Source organism: Styela clava, chromosome 15 (genome assembly GCF_964204865.1).
Source record: "Styela clava chromosome 15, kaStyClav1.hap1.2, whole genome shotgun sequence".
Taxonomy (NCBI): domain Eukaryota; kingdom Metazoa; phylum Chordata; class Ascidiacea; order Stolidobranchia; family Styelidae; genus Styela; species Styela clava.
Genome location: NC_135264.1, coordinates 11,225,467 through 11,246,752, shown reverse-complemented (window position 1 = coordinate 11,246,752; position 21,286 = coordinate 11,225,467). Strand labels below are relative to the sequence as shown.

Here is a 21,286-nt window from a genome sequence, read left to right as displayed (position 1 = left end):
AATGATGTAGTGGGTATGAAAGTAGAATTTTCATTGTTGGAAAGGAAAGTTTAAAAACAAATTTAGTTAACTCAGTAATTAGGCTCGGTGTTCAATCAGCACATACATCATGATAAGTATTGGACTGTGAAGTGGCATACGCTGGCAATCATGTTGTATGTTGGAAGCTACCTGAATATAAGGGTCATTGTGACAGAGATTTCAGTTGACACAGATTTGTAGTAGTGCACTGAGACGAATTTTATTGATATCGAGTAAGATCTCATATTTCTTTGCCGGTTAGCACATCAGATAAGCTTGTCACATCAAACTACGACTGCTCGTCGAATTGGGTATGGGTAGGCATGGAAAAATACCATACCTGGCCAGTTTAGTACAAAAGATACATCCGCGTGAATAGTATAAAATGTTGAGTATCGGTATGTGATCATACCGATACAGGTTCCCAATGGGATTCGATTCCGCAATGCATATGGCGCGGCGGTGTGGCTGGCGCGGCGGTGTGGCTCAACGGGCTAAGCGTTAGGAATACGCTCGCCACCGCACCTCTAATTACTCTGCGTGGGTTCGCAGGTTCGAATCCCATGCAGGGATGGTTATGTGCGAGAGGATTGCTGGACTCCTCGCCGTCGTTGGGTGGTTCACGTAACCGCTGGTCGGTTACGGCTTCCTCCACCACGAAGTCCATGCTTCCGAAAACAAACAATACAGTAAAACTAATCCCATACCCGACTTGGAATGGCAACCGGACGAGGGGCCGTGGTTCGCCATATGGATAAGCCGTCTTATCGGCTTTCCTCTCCCCCGGGATAAATATGTAAATCCTATCCTATCCTATCCTATATAAAAGTGAAAGATCGTATCGTTGCCATCGACGCTCTCTTTCGCTACTAGCGGGAACAAATGTAAATAGGAAGGCTTCGCATTGTCAAGGCAACTGACCCCGGCGTCCTTGCTGCGCTTCAATGGTTTGCCTTTAATTACGTTGTTCCTTTCAGTTTTGCCTTTCCTCTTTCACATTTACATCGTTCACGTTTTAATTATCTGAGAATCCGCAACCATTTTTATTTTATTCAACATGGCAGAAAATTAGGTTATTTAAATTGAATTTTCGTATACATGTATGCAAAATTGGGGACCATATTCGTGAAATCCATAGATCTACTTGGAAGTTGTAAAAGAATGATATTCACGTTGGTGAATAATGCCGGATACTCCAACAAAAGAAGACGTACAAACTTGTGAAGAAAATGGACTTGACGATAAAGAGAAAATTGACGTCATTGCCGACGATGACACGACGCCGATAAATGGTTAGTTATGAAAAATCATGCGGTGTTAGCAATGTAAAATAAAACTTAAGTTCAACTGGTTCTATGTATATGCGATGTAAAATACATGCTTTTTCACTTATATTTTTTCAGAAAATAATGAAGAGGCAGAAGAAGAGCCCCCATCTTCTACTAGGTATGTTTGCAATTTGTGTTACTGTATTAACTAGTCTAAATCCAGAAATCACTTTAGTCCTGTGAAAAAAACTGGTTTACCAAACTATTTTAGAATGTGGAGTATTTTTTCTTTTTAAACAGCAGTCGCATAGGCATGCCTTTATATATATTTACAATGTAAAAGAATTCAAGTATTTTAGCATTGGACTTAATATTATATATTCTGACTAAGAGTAGCTGATACAATGAATTTTTCAAATTGGCTAATTCTTGCATTACATCCACTCACTGACTCAACAATCAGAGCAAGTCTGGGGCAGCAAGGAAAGATTGTTGTATGGCTAATTTCACAAGATCAACAACTTATTTTGATATACTTTCTAGTCTTATTTGTATATTAGAACAATGGTTTGAAAATGAAAATAAATTAACATGCTCTTTTATTCTAGATCTCAGCCCACAGAAGAATCAGAGCAACCAGGAGATTCACCAAATACCAATACAGCAATCATAAAAAGAAGATATAGAAAAATTAATAGACCTTTGTATTATATCGGTGGAAACAATGGAACACAAATGTATGCAAATTTGATAATTCTATTAGTTAGCATGATTCCAATTTTAGTCAGAGTCATGCAATACATAATTTCATTACTTTTTTGTGGTATTTTGTAAGATGATTGTGTATAAACATATTCATTGGTTCACTTCAAATCAGATTCATTGGTTTTAATGTCTAGCAAAGTGTGCATCTGATGAAAACCGCATAGATTTCATGAGCCTTTTCCAGGATCGCATCGGAGCTTGAACTCTCTGACTTACTTATTGAGTAGCGAAAAAGGTGCTCGCTGTACGAAAATGCTTTCAAACTGCTAGTGTCTTTCTTTGAAACCTCTTACACACAGACTGGAAGTATTCTAGTAGACCTACAGTATAAGTTCTGGTGTATCATGCAGTCACAAAGTTTCTGTAACACAATCCCAATTTTATTTCTTAAAGACTTCTTAATTGAAATAAAATGGAAAAAAAATTAGTTAGCAATAGTCAGCATTTTTATTTCTCATGTTGTAACATGTTATCTAATTGTTATTTTTCATTACAATTCAAAAGCTATTATAATTCTTCTATTTTCAGAGTTGATGAATTTCTCAGTTCTCTTGGATGGGAAAGAATATCTGACAAAACAAGAGATGATTATAGATTAAAATGGTGTGAGATCAAATCACACAATAATTACTACAGTTTTAGGGAAGGTACTTGTACTATTTCAATTTTTAATTTTTTACCCTGATAAGAAAATGTTTTATCTTGCTTAACTCGAATCATTTAATAGCAGTGTTGGCTACAAGATCATGAATCCTGAGTCTCTAATAAAATTGAGCGAATGGTCGTCAGCGCCTTGAGTGAAATCCAGGTCCCGGCAAACATCTAATCTCAAGTTGAGGCACTGCATTTTTGTATCAAAAATCAAGTCTATATTTATGTAATAATTTAACCTCGCTCCAAATTAATCTCAAGATAAGATTCCTCAAGTCGAGTCATTTTCTTTCGATGACTGGAGTCTGTGTTCAGTTGAGTCAATGATTTGAGTATTTTGCAACACTGGTAATTATTTATTGTTGTTGTTTCATAGGTGATCAGCTGTGTTACCAGATTCCCAATAATAAAGTATTGACGACAAAAATAGGACTTTTAACTTCTCTACAAGAGTATGACCGGGTGATGAATAAAGTCAAAAAAGGGAGACCTAGGTTGGTATTTTATATAGATTTTTGAATTTGGTATTTTTCCTGAGAATTTCTAGTAAAAAATATTTTTGATATTAATGTGTAGTCTCTTTTATTTGGTTAATTTCTTCACCAATGATTGCAAAGTTAATTTCCTCAAATAAAATAGGAGCGTCGTACAGCGGTTTATTATGAGATTTTTAAATTAAAAATCATATTTTGTACAGAATCATGAAATATCAGGACTTCTTTCCTGAAACATACAGAATGGATGTGAAAGAAGAAAGGGATATGTTTTATGAACTTTATAAAGGTATGATCGAGTGTAGGACGAAGGTTGGAAATCAAAATTGCAAACACCCTCGGGTTCAAATCTCAAGTCCACTATCTCACTAAGGGTGTAATATATCGGGGAGGCAATGCCGAACAAAGAAGGTTCTCAAAATGTTCTAGAAGTCTGATGCTTTCTCATTTTAAAATTTTTTTTATACTGAAGAAAAATTTCTTTTCATTTTTTTTAAATGAATAGTAATCAACGTATACTGCATAATATTATTTTGGTGGAAATTTTCTCCGACATATTAAAATTAGACTCTAGACAAGCGCTAGTTCAGACATCAATTATGTGTACCGTAATTATAATTAATTATAAGTAAATTTGAAATCCTATCAAAATTTAATGAAATATGTACCGGTATCTGCTAAAGGCAAATTGCAAATTTAAAAATAAAGTTCAAAAAAAGTTACATATTTTAAATTTTTCAAATCAATGATTAAATATAAATATCTAAATTTAATCAAAAATGGTGAAAGACACAATTCTTAAAAATATGATTTAGTAAATGTATTTGCGCCTCATGGCAACACTTGGTACATAGTCAAAGCGGTGTTCACATAGTGATATCATGTGCTTTAGAAACCAAAGAATCAAATTAAAAACTTGCGGATTGATCTAGGCATAAAATAAACAAGACTCTTATGTTGAGAACAGGTGTATGTACAATTATTATAAAGATATATTGAAGACCCGAGGTTATGAATAAATATAAGTATCGGTTTCATTATTGATTTACTGTGAATGGATTATAATGGGTATTTAAGAGGAATAAGATCACCTGGTCCCAACTATACTAGTCCAATAGAACTTGTCAAATAGGCTTTTGCTTGTTATGGCAACTAATATTGGCATATATATTGGAAGATCTTTTTTCAAAATGGAACTAATTTTGCCAAGTTTTCATCAACTTAATGGTAGTCTGTAGTACAAATTCAATCATTTTTTAAAAAATGTATGGTTTACGCGCTGCAGTACTAGTATATTGATATATGGTATTTCTGTTTTATGAAAAATAATTCTTTTCATATATTAATTCAAACCTTATTTTAACTTGTTTTGGATTTATGAATCGTGTTCAAATTTTTGATTTAGATGGTGAAATTTGGATTTCAAAGCCGACAGGATTAAATCAAGGCAAAGGAATCTATTTAATACGAGACCGAGAAGATATATCCAAATTCCAGTAAGCTTTGTTATTTTGTTTATATCTTCTGAATTTAAATACCTATACCTCAAATAAATAACCATCATTTTTTTATTCAAGGCAAATATGATTTGAAAATGGAAATTATATTTTTATTTAGTTTTTTTTAAATCACATCCAAGTATACGGTACTTTTACAGGATATTGGGTCAAAAAATTTCAATCATTTATTACTCTAAAAACTTAATTTTTGTATTTTTCCTTCATAAAGAGAGAAAATGGCTGATATTGAAGAGGAGGTCCAAACAACAAGAAAACTACCTTTCAAAGTACCAATGGCAAGAATTGTTCAGAGGTATATTGTATTCTATATGGCATTAATAAAATATAGAATTATTGTCGTTATAATGCTGAAACAAGAATTATTTCATTGCCTATCATTAGAGGGTTTTGATTCATTTTGATAAATGTTCATTTAGGTTTTGATGTGCCCTACAGCAAGGCTACTCAACTATTTTTACTGAAGATCCGCATACAAAACTTCAAAATTATTTGGGTCCGGTGTTTCCAGAAATTAAATTTCCGCATCCTTAAAATCGCACTTCCTCGACCGGCTAATGATTATCAGCTAATCAAGATTGGTTAATATGATGTAATAGTTCTTTTCATATATATTCAAAAGTCATTTTAAAAAATGGAACTTTAAAAGTGGGGCTAATGATCCAAAATAAAGAATTAGGTGCGGTCCGAATCAAATACTCGAAAGGCCCTGATTCGGACCGCGGTCTGCCAGTTGAGTAGCCTTGCCCTACAGTATAGTTGTTTGGGAGAAATGGTCAAATTTATCTTTTGTTAGATACATTACAAATCCTCTACTTCTTGATGGTAAAAAGTTCGATGTTCGGAATTACATGCTTGTGTCATCTACTCAACCATTTGTGGTGTTTTATTGTGATGGATATTGTCGTCTTACTTGTTTACCTTATGATGAAAGAAGTACAGATTTAACTGGTCATCTTACTAATCAGGTAATGGGAATTTTGACTTTGACCCTAAACCGTAATCCGTGAAAAGAGAATTATAAAGAAATTTGATTTATTGAAGAATATTATAACAGTACATGTATAAAATTTATCTTGTCAATTCCGAAATGACTGGTTCTGGTATTCAAGTCAGGTCCAAGCAGATTTGAGACCACTACAAGGCAGAAATAATTTAAATTTTATTAAATGGTGACATAGCCTGAAACTAGCTGAGTTATTTCAAGTCATGAATCAAGTTGCTCGGATCCTGATATTCAGTCATTATTTTTCCGATTATATAAATTATCGTAACCTCAAAAATTAATACAATATAATTTTTACATTTCGTTATTGCTTACTTAGAAATATACAGTTTCAAAAACTTTCAAATATGTTAACTTTACAGTTTATGCAAAAAAAGAATCCACTTTATCAAGAAATTAAAGATGAAACTGTCTGGTCTATGGATAGATTCAACGAATACGTAAACAAGCATCACATGGACAAAAATAAACTTCCGCAGGATTGGGTTCATACAGTATTAAGGGTAATCAGATATAATGATTATCGTTAATTATATATAACATTAATTAATATCAACATTAATTAACTTTATAATTATTTTACAAAATACTATCGAATCCACAATTTTTTATGCTAAATTGATGCTGTACATTTTGATAAGTCATCCTTTTGTCGTTGATTTTTTTCGAAGCGTGGCATTTATAAATATTTTCATTGTTTGTTGTTACGTTGCCGCCACTACCGCCAACATTGAAAATGTAGAGCCACTACAATGTGAAATTATGTGGAAATCGCCGCCTTAAGAGTGTCATTCAATTTCTCAAGTAGTTTGAAATTTAAATGTGCTTTGTGTACTTATAAACATATAAGTATATAAACGTACTTATTAAATTAGTCTCAAAGACCACGACCAGTTTAAACAAACTTTGATTGATAATGATGAATTCTTTGGTTGTATAGGATAGGAGTCTTGGAGTCATTAATATGATATTAATTTTGTCAAAAAGAATTATAGATATTTTATACGATGATTATTCAGGATTTAATCTATTTGGCAATAAGCTGAAGACTTTTTTTTTTATTAATTTCGTGTTCACCCATCAAACTCTCTGTAATGTTATGATGGTTATGTCCAATGAATAACTCAAAATGTTTTTATATAAAATTTAAATTGAAAACAACTATCACAGTAGAAAATTTATGCATTGCTATTGGGGTAGGTATTATGGTATATTATTGCTTGATAGTTTGGAGAGAACCCACAGAATTTATAATCATAATTTAGACCAGTAGCTCAGTATTACTCTTGATCGAAAATAATTCTTAGATATTCTTTATTCGAAATTAGATGCAACTGATACTGTTCATAGATGAATTTTGTCTGTTTTTGTAAAACAGCCATACATTATGTTTGATAAAGCTAAATTTTTTGTGTGTTTTATTCTAGAAACGTTGTCAGCAAATCATGCTCCATTGTTTTCAATCTGTTCGTCACAAGCTAGAATGCAAGCTAGGATTTTTTGATATGTATGGATGCGATTTTCTAGTTGATGACAAATTTAAGGTAATTGTTAATTAAGATTTTAACAATTTTAAATTTTAACAATTTAATAGAATTAGAAAAGTTACAAATTTTACAACCATTTTACGAATAAAATTTTCTCAAAAAGTCGAAAATATGAAGGATTGCTGAACGAATTCTCGAGCACCAATCATTTAAAAGACTTATCATCATACACTTTGGTGAAGTGGTAAAATAGAAGGAACTCAAAATTTACTGTCATAACTTGTTGTGTTAAATTTTGGGTTGAAAAAGGCCTCACAATTTTCACGTTCCGGCATTTCAATTTGTATCAGATTTCATAAGCTTAAATTTTCTAATATTCATTTTAACCAAAATTTTCAGTTACTATATAAATATATGCTTTTACTCCACCAATTAGATATAAATGATTCAGAATTTTGAATATTTCCAGTTTAAGACAATATACGTAATAATAAATATTCAGAGCATAATGATATATGAAAGTCCTGCCTGACCAGAATTTAAAACTGGTGTTATTTCTTTTTGTTTTCTAATTAGATCTCATTACTTGAATTCAATTGCAATCCAGCGCTACATACAAACTGTGATATTTTGAAGGAAGTTATACCTGGAATTGTTACTGAAAGCCTAAGTATGTTTTCCAAAAATAAGTTAAAATGAGATTACTATATTTTATACATAGCGTAGCATATTTTCTTTGCAAGTTTTAACGCAGCATCGCCTTAATCTTGACTCTTGTTTAGCTACTTATAGATATACAAGTCTTCAGCTAAAAGTGTGACGAGCATTAGCAAAAGGAGGTTGATAAATGGGATAAAAGGGATGGTTATGTGCCAGAGGATTGCTGGACTCCTCGCCGTCGTTGGGTGGTTCACGTAACCGCTGGCCGGTTACGGCTTCCTCCACCACCAAGTCCATGCTTCCGAAAACAAACAACATACCTAATCCCATACCTGACTTGGAATGGTAACCAGACGAGAGGCCGTGGTTCGCCATATGGATAAGCCGTCTTATTGGCTTTCCTCTCCCCCGGGATAAATATGTAAATCCTGTAAATCCTAAATGGGCATGCCAAGAGATACCCATAGTTTTTTCTTTTCGACACAAAAAGTCAATAAAGACTGTCCAGTGACCAGTAGTATACCTGAGAAATCTAAGTCAGCTCTGTTTATGGTAGTTTTACCTATGATGCCATATTACAGTCAGTTATCATTTGTAAGCTCATATGCTTCACTTATATTTCACACATTTTTCCTAGAACTGGCATTGGAGATATTCAACAAATCCAAAGCGAAAGAACGAATTATGCCTCTCACTTCACAAGAGAGAGTAATTCTTCTTTATAATGGTGATTTGATTGAAGCAGAGGAACGAAGAGAAAAACTTCGATCGGCTGCTGAAGCAAGAAAAAGAGCACGAAGCGCTCAGAGAAGAAAAAAATTTATGGCAAATTTTAATATGGTTAGCGCATAAATTAATTTTTGTATCATAATTTCATTTGTGTACTGTAACCATTTGCCTCACACTATATATCTATCATCACTCATAACAGTGGGACAAGTGTGATAGAAAGGTAAAAGGTGGGGAAATAGCGTTGTATGAGTGGGACACGACATTATTGAGACACCGATACTAAATGGGGTTGTAGTTATTAAATGTTCATTATTTTAAATGTCAAAATTGAATAACAGTCAGTCGATCAGTAGTTTATTTTATCGCAAACCAAAAGTATACAAGGGACAAACATAATTAAGAAAGATAAAAAATGCATGTCAGTGTGAAAGGGGTGCGATAAACCAGTGATGGTTATCGAGCAGCGACACCTATTTGTTTTTCTTACACTTCATAAAAACAAATATATCTGTTACTTGTACAGTAATAGGCAGAGGATGTCGAATGTTCATTATTTATTATGCATTGCTATCTAATAAGATTGTTGCGTAACAGTTACATTTTTTTCCAGCGATATGCATATGGAGGCAGAAGAGGTTCAGATGGTGAAGGTGAAACAAATACGAACCCAACAACAAATGTAACAAATACGACAACATCCACGACAAATGTCACCTCAAGACTCGCAAATCCAAAACAATCGCTGAGCACGGAAAGTATCTTGTCCGTGACAACAGCGTCACAACTTGCAACTTATCACGTTTCTGGTTCACGATCGCAAACATCACTTTCGACAACTTCGAGTAATCCGGCACTCTCACAAAGTCCTCCTAGAGTCGTACAATCTCGAAGTTTACCAAACGTGTCGCAGAAAAAGCCGTTTTACGCTGGAGGTGAGGATGACATTGACATTGTAGCCGAAGAACCGAAAACTGAAACTAGCATTTCGAAAGAAAATAATTGATAGTAGTTTGATTTGAAAAAATTGTATTTTTGCGTGAAATTTACAAAAAAAAAATTATTTTTTGCATGGATAATCAGTTTGGCTAATTTATGCTAATTTCAGTTTTCCTTCTGTGGTTATTATTGTTACTGTTGATTAATTTACCTATTATCTTTGTAGAAATATAGCCATATTTTTGCCTTGGAATTTGTAAGGACCATTTAAAATGGTAAAGAATTTAATTTCAGTCCACCTGCGTAAGCGCAATTATAGCTGATGGCTGATTGTGAATACTGTAGCTGAGTGTATTTGTGAAGAATCTTTATATAAAAAATATATATATGCCGATACTTACATGCAAGTTTTCCATATTCTACAACAATAAATAGAAATTTTGAAATCGAAGATTGCCATATTAATGAATTATTGTAATCGTGTTGAGGTAACAGAAGATTGTGGTTGTCATGAGAGATCAGTCAAATTTTACTTTTCAGTTTTTATGATACAACTAAACCATTACTTCAGTCGATGCATTCATAGAGCCTTGTTAAGAGACACAATATGGAACTTTTGCTTTACATGTTAATATAAATTGTAGTTTTCGGATCACGGATATTTTCATATCATTATTAATTAGTAGAACTTTCTGGTCTCACAAAATGGGGACAATATCTATAGCAGTGAGCACTTTTCTTTTAAGTCAAGGTGTTTAGAAGCTGTCAGAAAAAAATAGTAAAAATGATGTTGTTCTATGAGTTACTTTTTATATTATAAAACAGGAAGTGTATCTTCTCGTCCATTCTCAGCTCCACGATTTCAACGAAAAGCAAATGATTCTCGAAAATCAAATAATAATAATAATTCGGTAACGCAAAATAAAACCACAAATGTCACCTCGACAACGAACGCTGAAGATAGTCTCGTCACAGAAGAATCTGTAGCAGCGTCTTTGGATGCTAAACTCCATGTTTATAGAAAAACGATTTCTACTAACACAAAACATGATGAAAAACGAAAAGAAAAATCTCCAGAAATGGATAAAAATGAAAAAGATTCTCAGGTGAGATTTTCGACTGTTTTTTGCGTATGGAATGTAAAAGTCATTTTTTATTTGAGAAATGTCCAAAAGCTTATTGATAAATTTAATTTTACAATGAGATTCAAAGTCACAAATGAGGTATCACATTTTATCTGTATCAATTCTATTTTGTAACCATAGCTAAACATGAATCACGCTTGTGTACTTAGACTTGTCAGGAATTGAATTTATAGAGTAATATTCGAAGTGCAATCATTCATTGTGCATTTTTGACAATGATAGACTTCAACTTTGCCAAGCCCGAGGAGCCAGAAAAACTTGATGTGATGTTTTTGTGAGATGCATTGATTAAGCTTTTTATCGAAAATCCAAAATATTATTGATTTGTATTTTCTGTTTTATAGCAAACTAGAGGACGAGCGAGAGAAAGATACAGGTACAATGCTATGATAACAAAGGAAAAGAGAGACAACAGTTCTCCGAAAAGACAAGAAAGGTATCTATTTGCTAATCATATTTGTAATATTCATTCTGCAAATTTCTGATAGTGATATATGAATTTGACACAGTTTTACCATTCTAATTCTGAATCTATTGGAGATTTATTATGTTCAATATAAGAACTTCTTCAGTCTATGAATGATTCGGATTATATGCAGCTGAGAATTCCTCATTTTGAGCATCTTGTAATCAGAAAAACATCATACAACATTTTAAGCGTTCTCACAGTATAACTGTAAAATACCAGTGTTTTTGCTAATTTTTTCTCTTTCTTTCAATCAGATGTGATTATTCTGATGATAGTGATCAAGAAAAGACTGTTGCAATGAGCAAGAAATTACTTGAAGCAATGTCTCCTTCATCATTGTCAGCCATGCAAGCACCTTCTGCTAAACTACCATTGAATTATCATAATAAAGTACCAATGGATAACGGTAAGTACCGATAGGTACCATTCTGGAAATTTTGATTCATAAGATTCAAAAAAATTCGAAAGGAATCTAATGCTTGTAGATTGTTATGTTAAGTATATGTTAGGAGTTGAAAATATGTGAGATGGTGGTCAATGAATACAAATCCGAGATGTGTAACTCACAATGCCTACACAATCAAGTCTAATACTTTAACCATTTGGCCATGGCACCAATCTTGGAATAGATGATGATATAATATGTAATTCTCTGATTTTGGCAGAATTTTCAAAGAAATATTTAGCTGGGATTGCAAATGCGAAGAAGGGACAAAACAAGATAGCAAAAAATAATACAACAATGAAAAATGCTGGTATGTATAAGCTAACCATTAAAATAGATTGAGAATTAAAATATCAGTTTAATCATATTATAAGGGTGGATTAGCATTATTATAACATATACCATTGTGGAAATTCCTATATAAACTCGTGACAAAAAACACCACACTAGGTATTGAACTCTGAATAAAAATGAACATAAAACTGCAGGCTATATTTTGAACAGAATACTTTTAATGAGAATTGAATTGCGATTGGGAGCACCCTACCATTTTACATTTGCCAACTTGCATTGCGCTTCAATCGCAAATTCTATAAAGAACCAAGAGATCATTAAAGCAATCACGATAAGTGAAAAAAATAAATCCAAATTATGCCAATCAATCAATGTTGTGAAAAGAGTTACCGTACATTCCAATTCTTGCATTCCACAATGACTGGTCAAACATATACATTTTTAATCAATAATAATGAGGATAATACACTATTTGGATAAATTATTATTTTTTTTTCCAGTTTTTAAGACTCCACTGCCGTCAGCTCTGCCATTTCATTCTCGAGACACAGGCTCATACTTTCTACCTTCAAGCGAGCAGATTATACAGCAACAAAAGGTAAAAGAACAGTAACTGTCTTCTTGGATTAGCCACAGTGTATAGCACACAATGCAAATCTGATATAAGCATTTTATAATGACCATTGAGACCTGGTACTGGATTTTAATGTTTTCTACTCAAATTTTTGTTTTGTCTGATAGATTAGTGCTTATTCGAGCAATCAAATGTTCCTATTTATCACAGGTGCAATATCGAACACCAACAACAGTACGAGTCCGTCAGACATTACAAGCAACAACATGTACTTTAGAAATTGGTCCTAAATCAAGAAGAGGTCTTGTAGCCATCCCAACAACAGGTATGCAAAAAGTATTGCGAAATATGTAAATAAAAAGTTAAGTGAGTTATCTACCTAGTAGGTACAATCAGTAAATTGGTCTTTACTATGTTTGCATCATATGTTGGAGATCCTTGGTTTAAATAAACCCATGCTCACCGTCTTGTTATGCTGAGTACTGCAGGGCAATCCTCTAAGAACAGTGCTGTTCCTGAAAGAAAGCATAAAACCCTGATGCAGAGCAAGGGATAGACATCAGTTTTTCAAAAAAATTAGGAGTTCCCTCTGTATCTGCTTTTCTATAGCCTTACTTGGAGAGAATATTTTGTACTATTTCATGCTTATACCAATCGTGATAAAGTCCCATGTTCATAATCATCATTCTCTCAATCTCAGATGCGTATATGGCAAATTCATGATATCAAGAGTCATAACTTCTATTTCATAACCTATCTGCTGTATATTCCATGATATTGTTGTACAACTTGTTGTTCTCCATTTTCAGCAACTACTACTCCTCTTGTCCAAACACAGAGAACTCAGACAACAAAAAACAATCAAATTACAAAATTACGAATGATAAATGCCACTGCAGCAATTACATCTCCATCATTAGGTAAATATGTCAGTTTTATAAAGAGCTGTTATGATTATTACTATTTGCAACAGTAAGGTAGTCCATGTTATTGCTGGTCAGTTATAGCACAATCTATGAAGATTGTAAACACATAAACAGGGACCTTCAGTGAATTCCATAACCAGCCCTGACTAGCATTTAAGAGTGTTATCGTTTCACCTCATGATTTCATTTACTGTTATATTCTATTGAAATTTACATCAATATTTCAGAATTAGAAGATAATCCTACATTACCAGGTGTGAGAATAAACCTAGATGAACCACAACTCCAAGTTCAGGTAACCTGTGTTGTGTAGAGTACGTAAACTTCATTAATATAACTGTATTTCGAGCGAGACCACAAATTTCCCAGGTTTCAAATCATTATATAGGCAATTATAGTATTGCTGAATTTGATATCTGATTTCTTTATTACCCATGTTTGACCATGCTATTAATGTTGAAAGTCAGTGAAGTATTAGGTTATGTCCCAACCCTATGGTTTTCTCATGCTGAATTCAAAATTGTCATTTTCTTCAACCTTTAGTCTGCTTAAACAGGAATGAAGACTAGTTATTTTTGGAGCCTTGAAATTTGAATCTGGAGTAGGGTATATACTGGTATATCTTTGTGTGTACGAAGTGATAACAAATTTTTAAATCTTGTTTTTTAGTCATCAGCGCATAATGGCTTATTGGCTGATTCCAGTGAACCAAAGTCAAAAGCAACTTGTGTTGATTCATCAACGCAAACACCTGTATCAAATTCTAGTTTATCTTCTGAAGAAAAAGTTATCTGGAGACTTCGGACAAGAATTGGTGCTAATAACAATAATGGTGGGATATGTTCTCTTTTGTGGAAGATTTGAATCCTAAACTGAGCAAGATGAGATATCCGAGGGCAAATGTGTTCCTACTACTTAGCAAGATCCGTAAATGCCAGACTTATTCAAATAAGTTTGGTATACAAACTTCATATTTTGGTAATCATTCACTTATTTTTTTCAATCTTTCAGTTCGACATTCAAATCGTTCCTCAATGCCAAGTAATGAAATGTCAACAAAATCTTTAGCAAGTTTTCCATCATCTATGACCGGAATTAAAACGTATAATAATCAATTAAGTCCAAGGTATGATGTTTTTCATTATTGTTCACAAATGTATCTTTTTTGGTTAAAAATAGACTTACAGTTCGTTTAACTAAATTGTTCTTGTCAAGACAAAATTTTCTTCTTTTTTTCAACTACTGAAGAGAATTGCTTTCAACTTTTATTAGTTAGAATGGAAGAGTCTTCTACAAAACTAATGTTTTTCAAATTACCTCTGAGCTTTTTAAATTGCATGATTTGTACATTTTTACTTGGTTGCTATTTGTGGTTTCCCCAGTCAGATATTTTATTGAAGTGAAGTTATTTGTTAATGTTGAGTGTCCCTAATATGATGATATTTATGGACATTTTTGAGGGGTTATCATAAAGGATAGGATAGGATTTACATATTTATCACGGGGGAGGAGAAAGACGATAAGACGATTTATCCATATGGCGAACCACGGCCTCTCGTCCGGTTACCATTCCAAGTCGGGTATGGGATTAGTTATATTGTTTGTTTTCGGAAGCATGTACTTGGTGGTGGAGGAAGCCGTAACCGACCAGCAGTTACGTGAACCACCCAACGACGGCGAGGAGTCCAGCAATCCTCTCGCACATAACCATCCCTGCATGGGATTCGAACCTGCGAACCGACGCAGAGTAATTAGAGGTGCGGTGGCGAGCGTATTCCTAACGCTTAGCCCGTTGAGCCACACCGCCGCGACATTTTTGAGGGGTTATCAACTTATGAATTTGCGAAATTGACACAATAATTTAAAATTTTATGCCATAAGATAAAAAAAAATGACGTCATGTGGCGTGAAGGGACGTAATATTTAGTGGTTGAAGCATTATTAGACCTTACTTGAAACGAAAACTAATTTATTTACGATTGAAGTGTCAAATTGCCCACTAATCTTAAGACTTGAGTGTGAATAACATATTAAAAAGTGCTTTCAAGAATAGACATTCGTTTCCTCAAAAGCCTTTTTAACAACTTATTTCCGGGTCTCATTTTTAATATATTCAAATATTCAAATGGGTGAGACACACGTGCACAATATCTTAAAAAAATCGATATATACAAAGTTTCATTTGCAGGTACATTGCTGTCAGGCCAAGTCTAGGTAATGGAGTAACTCTTGCTATATCACCCCCAGCACTCATATCAGGTAAAAACATGCTTCCAGTAATACAGGAAAACAAGACAAATAATGAGGTAAATAACGCAGAAAACTCACCAAGAGTGAGTGAAATAAGCATAACTCCTCAACTGTCACAACATTCTCAAACGAGTATCTCAGACCCCGATTATGAATTACCATCTGGCGCGACAGTGAGGACTATTTTGGATGGAGTTGCTCGTGCTAAGTTAGAAGATAACTCAGAAAGATGGATGGCACCAGGATAACTCAATTTTTTGTTATTTTTATTAAATTTTCTAGAAAAATTGCCATTTTTGTTTGTTTCCTTCATGTTACTATTATCATTTAACACTGTGCTAAAACTTCATCGTCGATATTGCAAATTTTACAACAACCAAATATAACTTCTGCGTCTGCTTTTAAATGTTTATAAATTTTATTAGTCTTTAGGGTAAGGGTTCTTAACTTTTGTTCTTTCATTCACCCCTTTTGCAAATTTCAAAAGTAATATTTACGCTCTAACTTTATTTTTATATTTCACTTCTATAAATATCTATAATGGTTCAAAATCCATATTCAGAACCACTGAGGTATTCTATTTTGGTTTTTAAAATTGAATTTGGTTTTCACATATTATAAATTGTTTTTTATTTATGCTTGGCCAAATGTATGTCAATGATAAATGATATTCTTGAGGTGTGGGTCATATAGGACACATATACATTTTGAATTGGTTTATGCAAAATAGCACTTCTAGTTATGTTACTGCCTCCAAGCCACTTATATGTCATTGCGATATTTAGCACTTGTAGTTGTGTGCCTTTGCTTTTACTCCTTTTATTTTGCCTTTAAGTATGTTCCATGCCATCGTTATTTAAATAAAACAGCATCCTGAAAACTATTTGATTTCTGATCGGAAGTTGTCTTGATCTGATGACGGCAAACCATTCCTGGCTTCAAGTTTGGGACACACAGTATCAATAAATCAGTTACTGTACCGGTACAATTTCATATTATTTCGGAAAGAGTAGAATATACCGGTAGTCAACGCCAATCGTTTGCTTGATGATCAATTGCAGTACCCTACCTGTATGACATGGTATCGGTATTAAAGTTCGTTATTGTAAATTTTAAAACGCCGCACAACCAGATATATCGAGATTACAATTAGATTAGTTGCAATGTCCATGAAGTGGACCGATAGTGCAAGTATAAACTAACTTGCAAAACTATACTACATACAATGTTAAACAGTCAGTCGTTTCTTTTTTCACCAAACTGAAAATACACTTGGTGCAAACATAAGCTAGAAAATGGCATTTTGCGATGAAGGGGACGCAAGAAACCAATGTTGGGTATCGAGCAGCAGCATACAAAATTGCGCACCTTGTTGCGGTTTTGGGTTCGCATTAGTCGTGAGAATTGCGATACCGGTAGTGTACTGTGACAGATTGCATTCCAATACTACTTGGTTTTGCCTTTCGTGTCCATATATTTGAGCGCCGCTCTTTTGTTTTTGATTCATGTCAGAAAACCCATATAGAATGATTGATTGAACTGTAAATCAAGGAACTATATAGGACCTGATCTTATGAACTAAACCTATCTAAAATCAAAGCAAAGCGTCAAAAATTACAATTATCACACGGTACTAAAGATAACTAAACGAGACAACAGGATGAAGATTCGTAACCGTATATATGTTTTTATTTGCGCAGGTTTTTCCATAGGAATTTTTGACCTCATTTTCAGGAATCAAACTGAAAGAAATTTAGTTTTGTGATCAAATAAATTTCTTCATATTTAACGCATCAAATACCTAATGCAATACGAACAAATCTCGTGTATTGATCAACATGGCGTATCGATCACCTTCCCCAACGGTTTCCTTGGCAAAAGATATTCAATGCACAATATGATTGGATACACATACGACGTATTGATTGTGAAAAGCGGAGCTGAGAGAGGGAGAGATACTTTTGCTTAGGAAATATTTCAATAATAATTTGTGAAAATTTTTTGATTTACTTGTTTTGTTATTTATTTTTATTTTATGCGTTTTCTGGTTGACGAAACAATATATTCTATCTCTCACGCCAGAATGTATATATTTATATATATTATACGTGTATACCGACGTGAGCCAACAATTTAATATTTGAAAGACTTCAAGTTGAGTTGTTAATAGGCCATGTGAATTTTTTGAATCCGGACATGTCCAGAGAATTATGATGACCATCAAGAACTTGCAGGCAGTCAGACTTGCCTATTAGTAATATTGGATACGAATGTTATAGAGTAGACTGAACTATGAGTGGAAAAGAATATGTATACTCAAATTGAGAGACATGATAGGACAATGGCAAACATGATTGTAGCAAACATTGCGTAACCTTACCGTTGCTGGAATAAACGTTTGTTTCCTGGAATTATGTTCTAAGGAGAATGGAAGTTGCAGGATTAGATAAAAATTTGAAAAAAGGAAATATCTTATTTTAAATCTCTATTATATCGTTGTCCTCACGCTGGGTAAATTTTGCTGAGTTGTACTCACATAGATTGTTTTACGAATTGGCTACAATAGATGATAACGCAACTAATGGAGAAGCCACGTTTTCGTAATTCCTGAATTTTGTTTTTTCTTTTACTTGCATACACAATTTATTGAAGCTGGACTAATAACAAAAAATGGTATTCGAAAATTTTGAATTTCGATTACTTCAAGAGAAAGACTTTGATATGGTGTGGAAGCTGATACTTGATGAATTTGTTAAACGAGAACCCGGTTCAGTAACGCTGAATTTATCTGAAGACGAAGCTCGTATATTTTTGGGAAAGATGGCAAAAGTAGGATGTCGTAATTTTTTCGTATTTACCTAGAGAAATCCGATGAAAAGATCCGAATCTGTCAGCAGGCTTGACATATAGCACATCTAAAGTGTCACCATCAAGGCTGAACATTACCATCGAATATTCGAATCGAATAGTAAATTATTTCGTAAAGAATTTCGAATCGCTAACAACTTTTTTGTCCGCCAAAGGTTGAATTCCTAATTTTTTTTTATTGAATCCATTTTTTAAAATGCATTTCTGTATGATTGAATGAGCTATTGGTGAATGAGTTATTGGTGAAAGGGTTTCTTTTTGTGTTTAAACATCCAGCGAACTGCCTGATTCCATGTTTTCGGTGATTTATGTGTCTGTAGAACTCATTACAGTAAAAAAATCACATTCAATTACATATTCTCAAATATTCGATTCGAGAAAAATATCCGATCGGGTTCTGAATGCTACCGATTTTGGAGCTGAAAATACAATATTTAGGTGTCGTATACGTTATATTGTATTTTTTTTTGTCGTAGGACGGTATCTTACACGGGTCAAGCATTGGTGCGTTTGACAAACAAACAAAAGCATTAATTGGAATTTGTATAAGTTTGTTGGGAACGAAACCCCAGTCAAGTACTGACTCGAGCAAAGACCCAAAAAGAGTACAGCAATATAACAAGGTAATGTATTTTGAGTGGTTCAAGTATCTGACATCACACTTTGCAATATTCCCTGGTAAAAACCCACAGCTTTGAAACAAAACGGCATTACAAAATCATATTCATTTTATATAAACCATCAAACGCATCATTTTTTACGCTGTAAAGTTACAAATTAACACCGTTAGCACACAAACACATGTAAATCTGTAATTTCCCGATGACAATTGTATACTGGATAGTCATTCTGGCCACAAAAACATTAAATGCAATTCTTATTTGTATGTAACATCGTGACCAGAGCTATTCAAATTAATATGTTTTCTTTCTCTATATATAATATATATATATATATCATTTTATTTGAATTGCTTCCGAAATTCGCATTTTCGAAAATCGCCTCTTTCTCTGTTGTCGATACAAAACATACAGTCCCTGTCTTAGATATATGTCATGCAAAAGTCGGTCGGCATTGATTGTTCTCTGTTACCGGAAAAGCATGGTAAATAGGACAAATCGTAACTAATATTCCTCATAATAAAAGCGTCTTTTTCGTAAAACGTGCAATTCTTGGGAATGGGAACAAAGTATTATTTGCTACTAAATTTCCGAGGAACACCTAAAATTATTTCCAGGTAATTACGTCATGTTCTCTACGAAACTGAAAGATAAACGGCCTCATCTCGCGGCCTAATAAAGCATGTGATGTATTTATTCTTAATTTTATTTCATATGTTAAGATGTTATCGCGTCTAACTCCACCGGAAGAAGTGATGGGCACGAGGAACTATGCAATTACCCATTCTTTGTGTGAAAGAAAGCCATAGCAACGCTAGTATCGGAGCAGAGTTGTTCAAAAGGTAGCTATTGCTCCACAGATTAACCAATTTATTTACATTTTTAAACCCTTTTTAATTTTCTATTTATATTATATCGAAAGGCAAGTAAACGCTGCCCATTACTGGACTTCAATTCACGTAGGTCTATCACATTCTGGAAGTTTCCTATATATATTTATTGAATTATTTCTGTCATATTTCACAGATCAGAAAAGATTGCAAGAAACTTAGGATGTGAAAAAATATTTACGTTTGCATCAAGTGCATTTACATTGAAAATATGTAATAAGTTCGGATACGACATCAAGAAAGAAATATTCTATGAAGATTACATTGATCCGATATCAGGAAATAAAATATTTGAGAATATCCCATACCCTCATGTGAAATGTGCCCTTGTTATAAAAACTCTGTGAATGCAAGTTCTCTTTTGTACGTAACAGGTAAAATATTGTTTGATTTCCGCTATGGGAGACACTTATGCTTGGCCGTTCTGCCTGTCTGTCTGTTTATCTGTCTGTCCGTCTGCCTATCTGTGTGTCGAAGCTGTAGCGTCTTAACGGCTGGACCGATCTGGATAAAATACAATGAATTTTTATCGTTTGTCTTGTACCGCAAAATATTGGTTTTCCACTTTCTTGTTAAATGATATGGAGTGAAATTTATTTAAACGTGTTATAAGCGGGTAGAAATACAGATTCGTCTTGTCATTCATGACTGCTTGTTGATATCTAGGCGTATGTGAAGGTCAGGGCGTTCCACTTTGTAAAAGATACATTACTCAAACTTGTGATTTATGACTTAACGTGATGTAGGATGAAAATAGACAAACATAGACAAATATCTATATATCATGCAATTTGTTTCGAACCTGTATCACAATATTGGACAGAAAACTGTTCTAACCATGGTTCGATACCCACTGAGAAAACAAGATTAAGATTACATTGACAGTCAGGATTGATCTTGTATGATATTACTGGTTTGCAAAAAGATGTCGAGTTCATCAAACAGTTTCCCATGCTGCTGAAAAGACATTATTTTCGTAAACTTTATTTGCTGGCTCTGTATATACTGAATTTACTCTATTGGCAGTTTATTCACACTTCCGGGCCAAAACATCGTAAAATCTTCCACAAAAATGCAAGTGCAAAATTTCATTCAATGCAACATGGACTATTTGCCGATAAACAATAATATTCATCACAAGACAATTTAAAGATAAACATATAAATAGGGCCGATAAGAAAGGTGGCTCTTGTAAAATTTAAATTTCAAATACTTGAGAGTCAGCTACAAGAACATTTAAAACTGTGCAACTAATAGAGGTATTTGGA

General features: G+C 33.5%; 2 protein-coding genes across 3 annotated transcripts; both read left to right on the top strand.

The window, feature by feature from the left end:
• The first annotated feature begins 1,088 nt into the window (after positions 1-1,088).
• On the top strand, positions 1,089-16,520 carry LOC120333790 (uncharacterized). 2 transcript variants are annotated; one of them, XM_078109520.1, is made up of 25 exons: positions 1,089-1,313; positions 1,425-1,467; positions 1,898-2,026; positions 2,583-2,701; positions 3,082-3,199; positions 3,403-3,488; positions 4,605-4,695; positions 4,928-5,011; positions 5,513-5,684; positions 6,085-6,225; positions 7,150-7,266; positions 7,786-7,879; positions 8,507-8,709; positions 9,212-9,533; positions 10,390-10,643; positions 11,027-11,118; positions 11,406-11,557; positions 11,817-11,906; positions 12,391-12,488; positions 12,675-12,789; positions 13,274-13,384; positions 13,618-13,685; positions 14,060-14,222; positions 14,402-14,516; positions 15,579-16,520. In XM_078109520.1, the coding sequence occupies exons 1-25, from the start codon at positions 1,205-1,207 to the stop codon at positions 15,886-15,888; spliced, it is 3,396 nt and encodes a 1,131-aa protein (XP_077965646.1). In that variant the 5' UTR covers positions 1,089-1,204; the 3' UTR covers positions 15,889-16,520. The 2 variants fall into 2 exon arrangements, with proteins under 2 accessions (XP_077965646.1, XP_077965645.1); XM_078109519.1 differs by having other exon boundaries at positions 10,363-10,643.
• A 1,671-nt stretch (positions 16,521-18,191) lies between these two features.
• Positions 18,192-20,956, top strand: LOC120333836 (uncharacterized). Its single transcript, XM_039401222.2, has 4 exons — positions 18,192-18,469; positions 18,985-19,131; positions 19,851-19,970; positions 20,155-20,956. Exons 1-3 carry the CDS (start codon positions 18,311-18,313, stop codon positions 19,935-19,937), a joined length of 393 nt encoding a protein of 130 aa, XP_039257156.2. The 5' UTR covers positions 18,192-18,310; the 3' UTR covers positions 19,938-19,970; positions 20,155-20,956.
• The last annotated feature ends 330 nt before the right edge of the window (positions 20,957-21,286 follow it).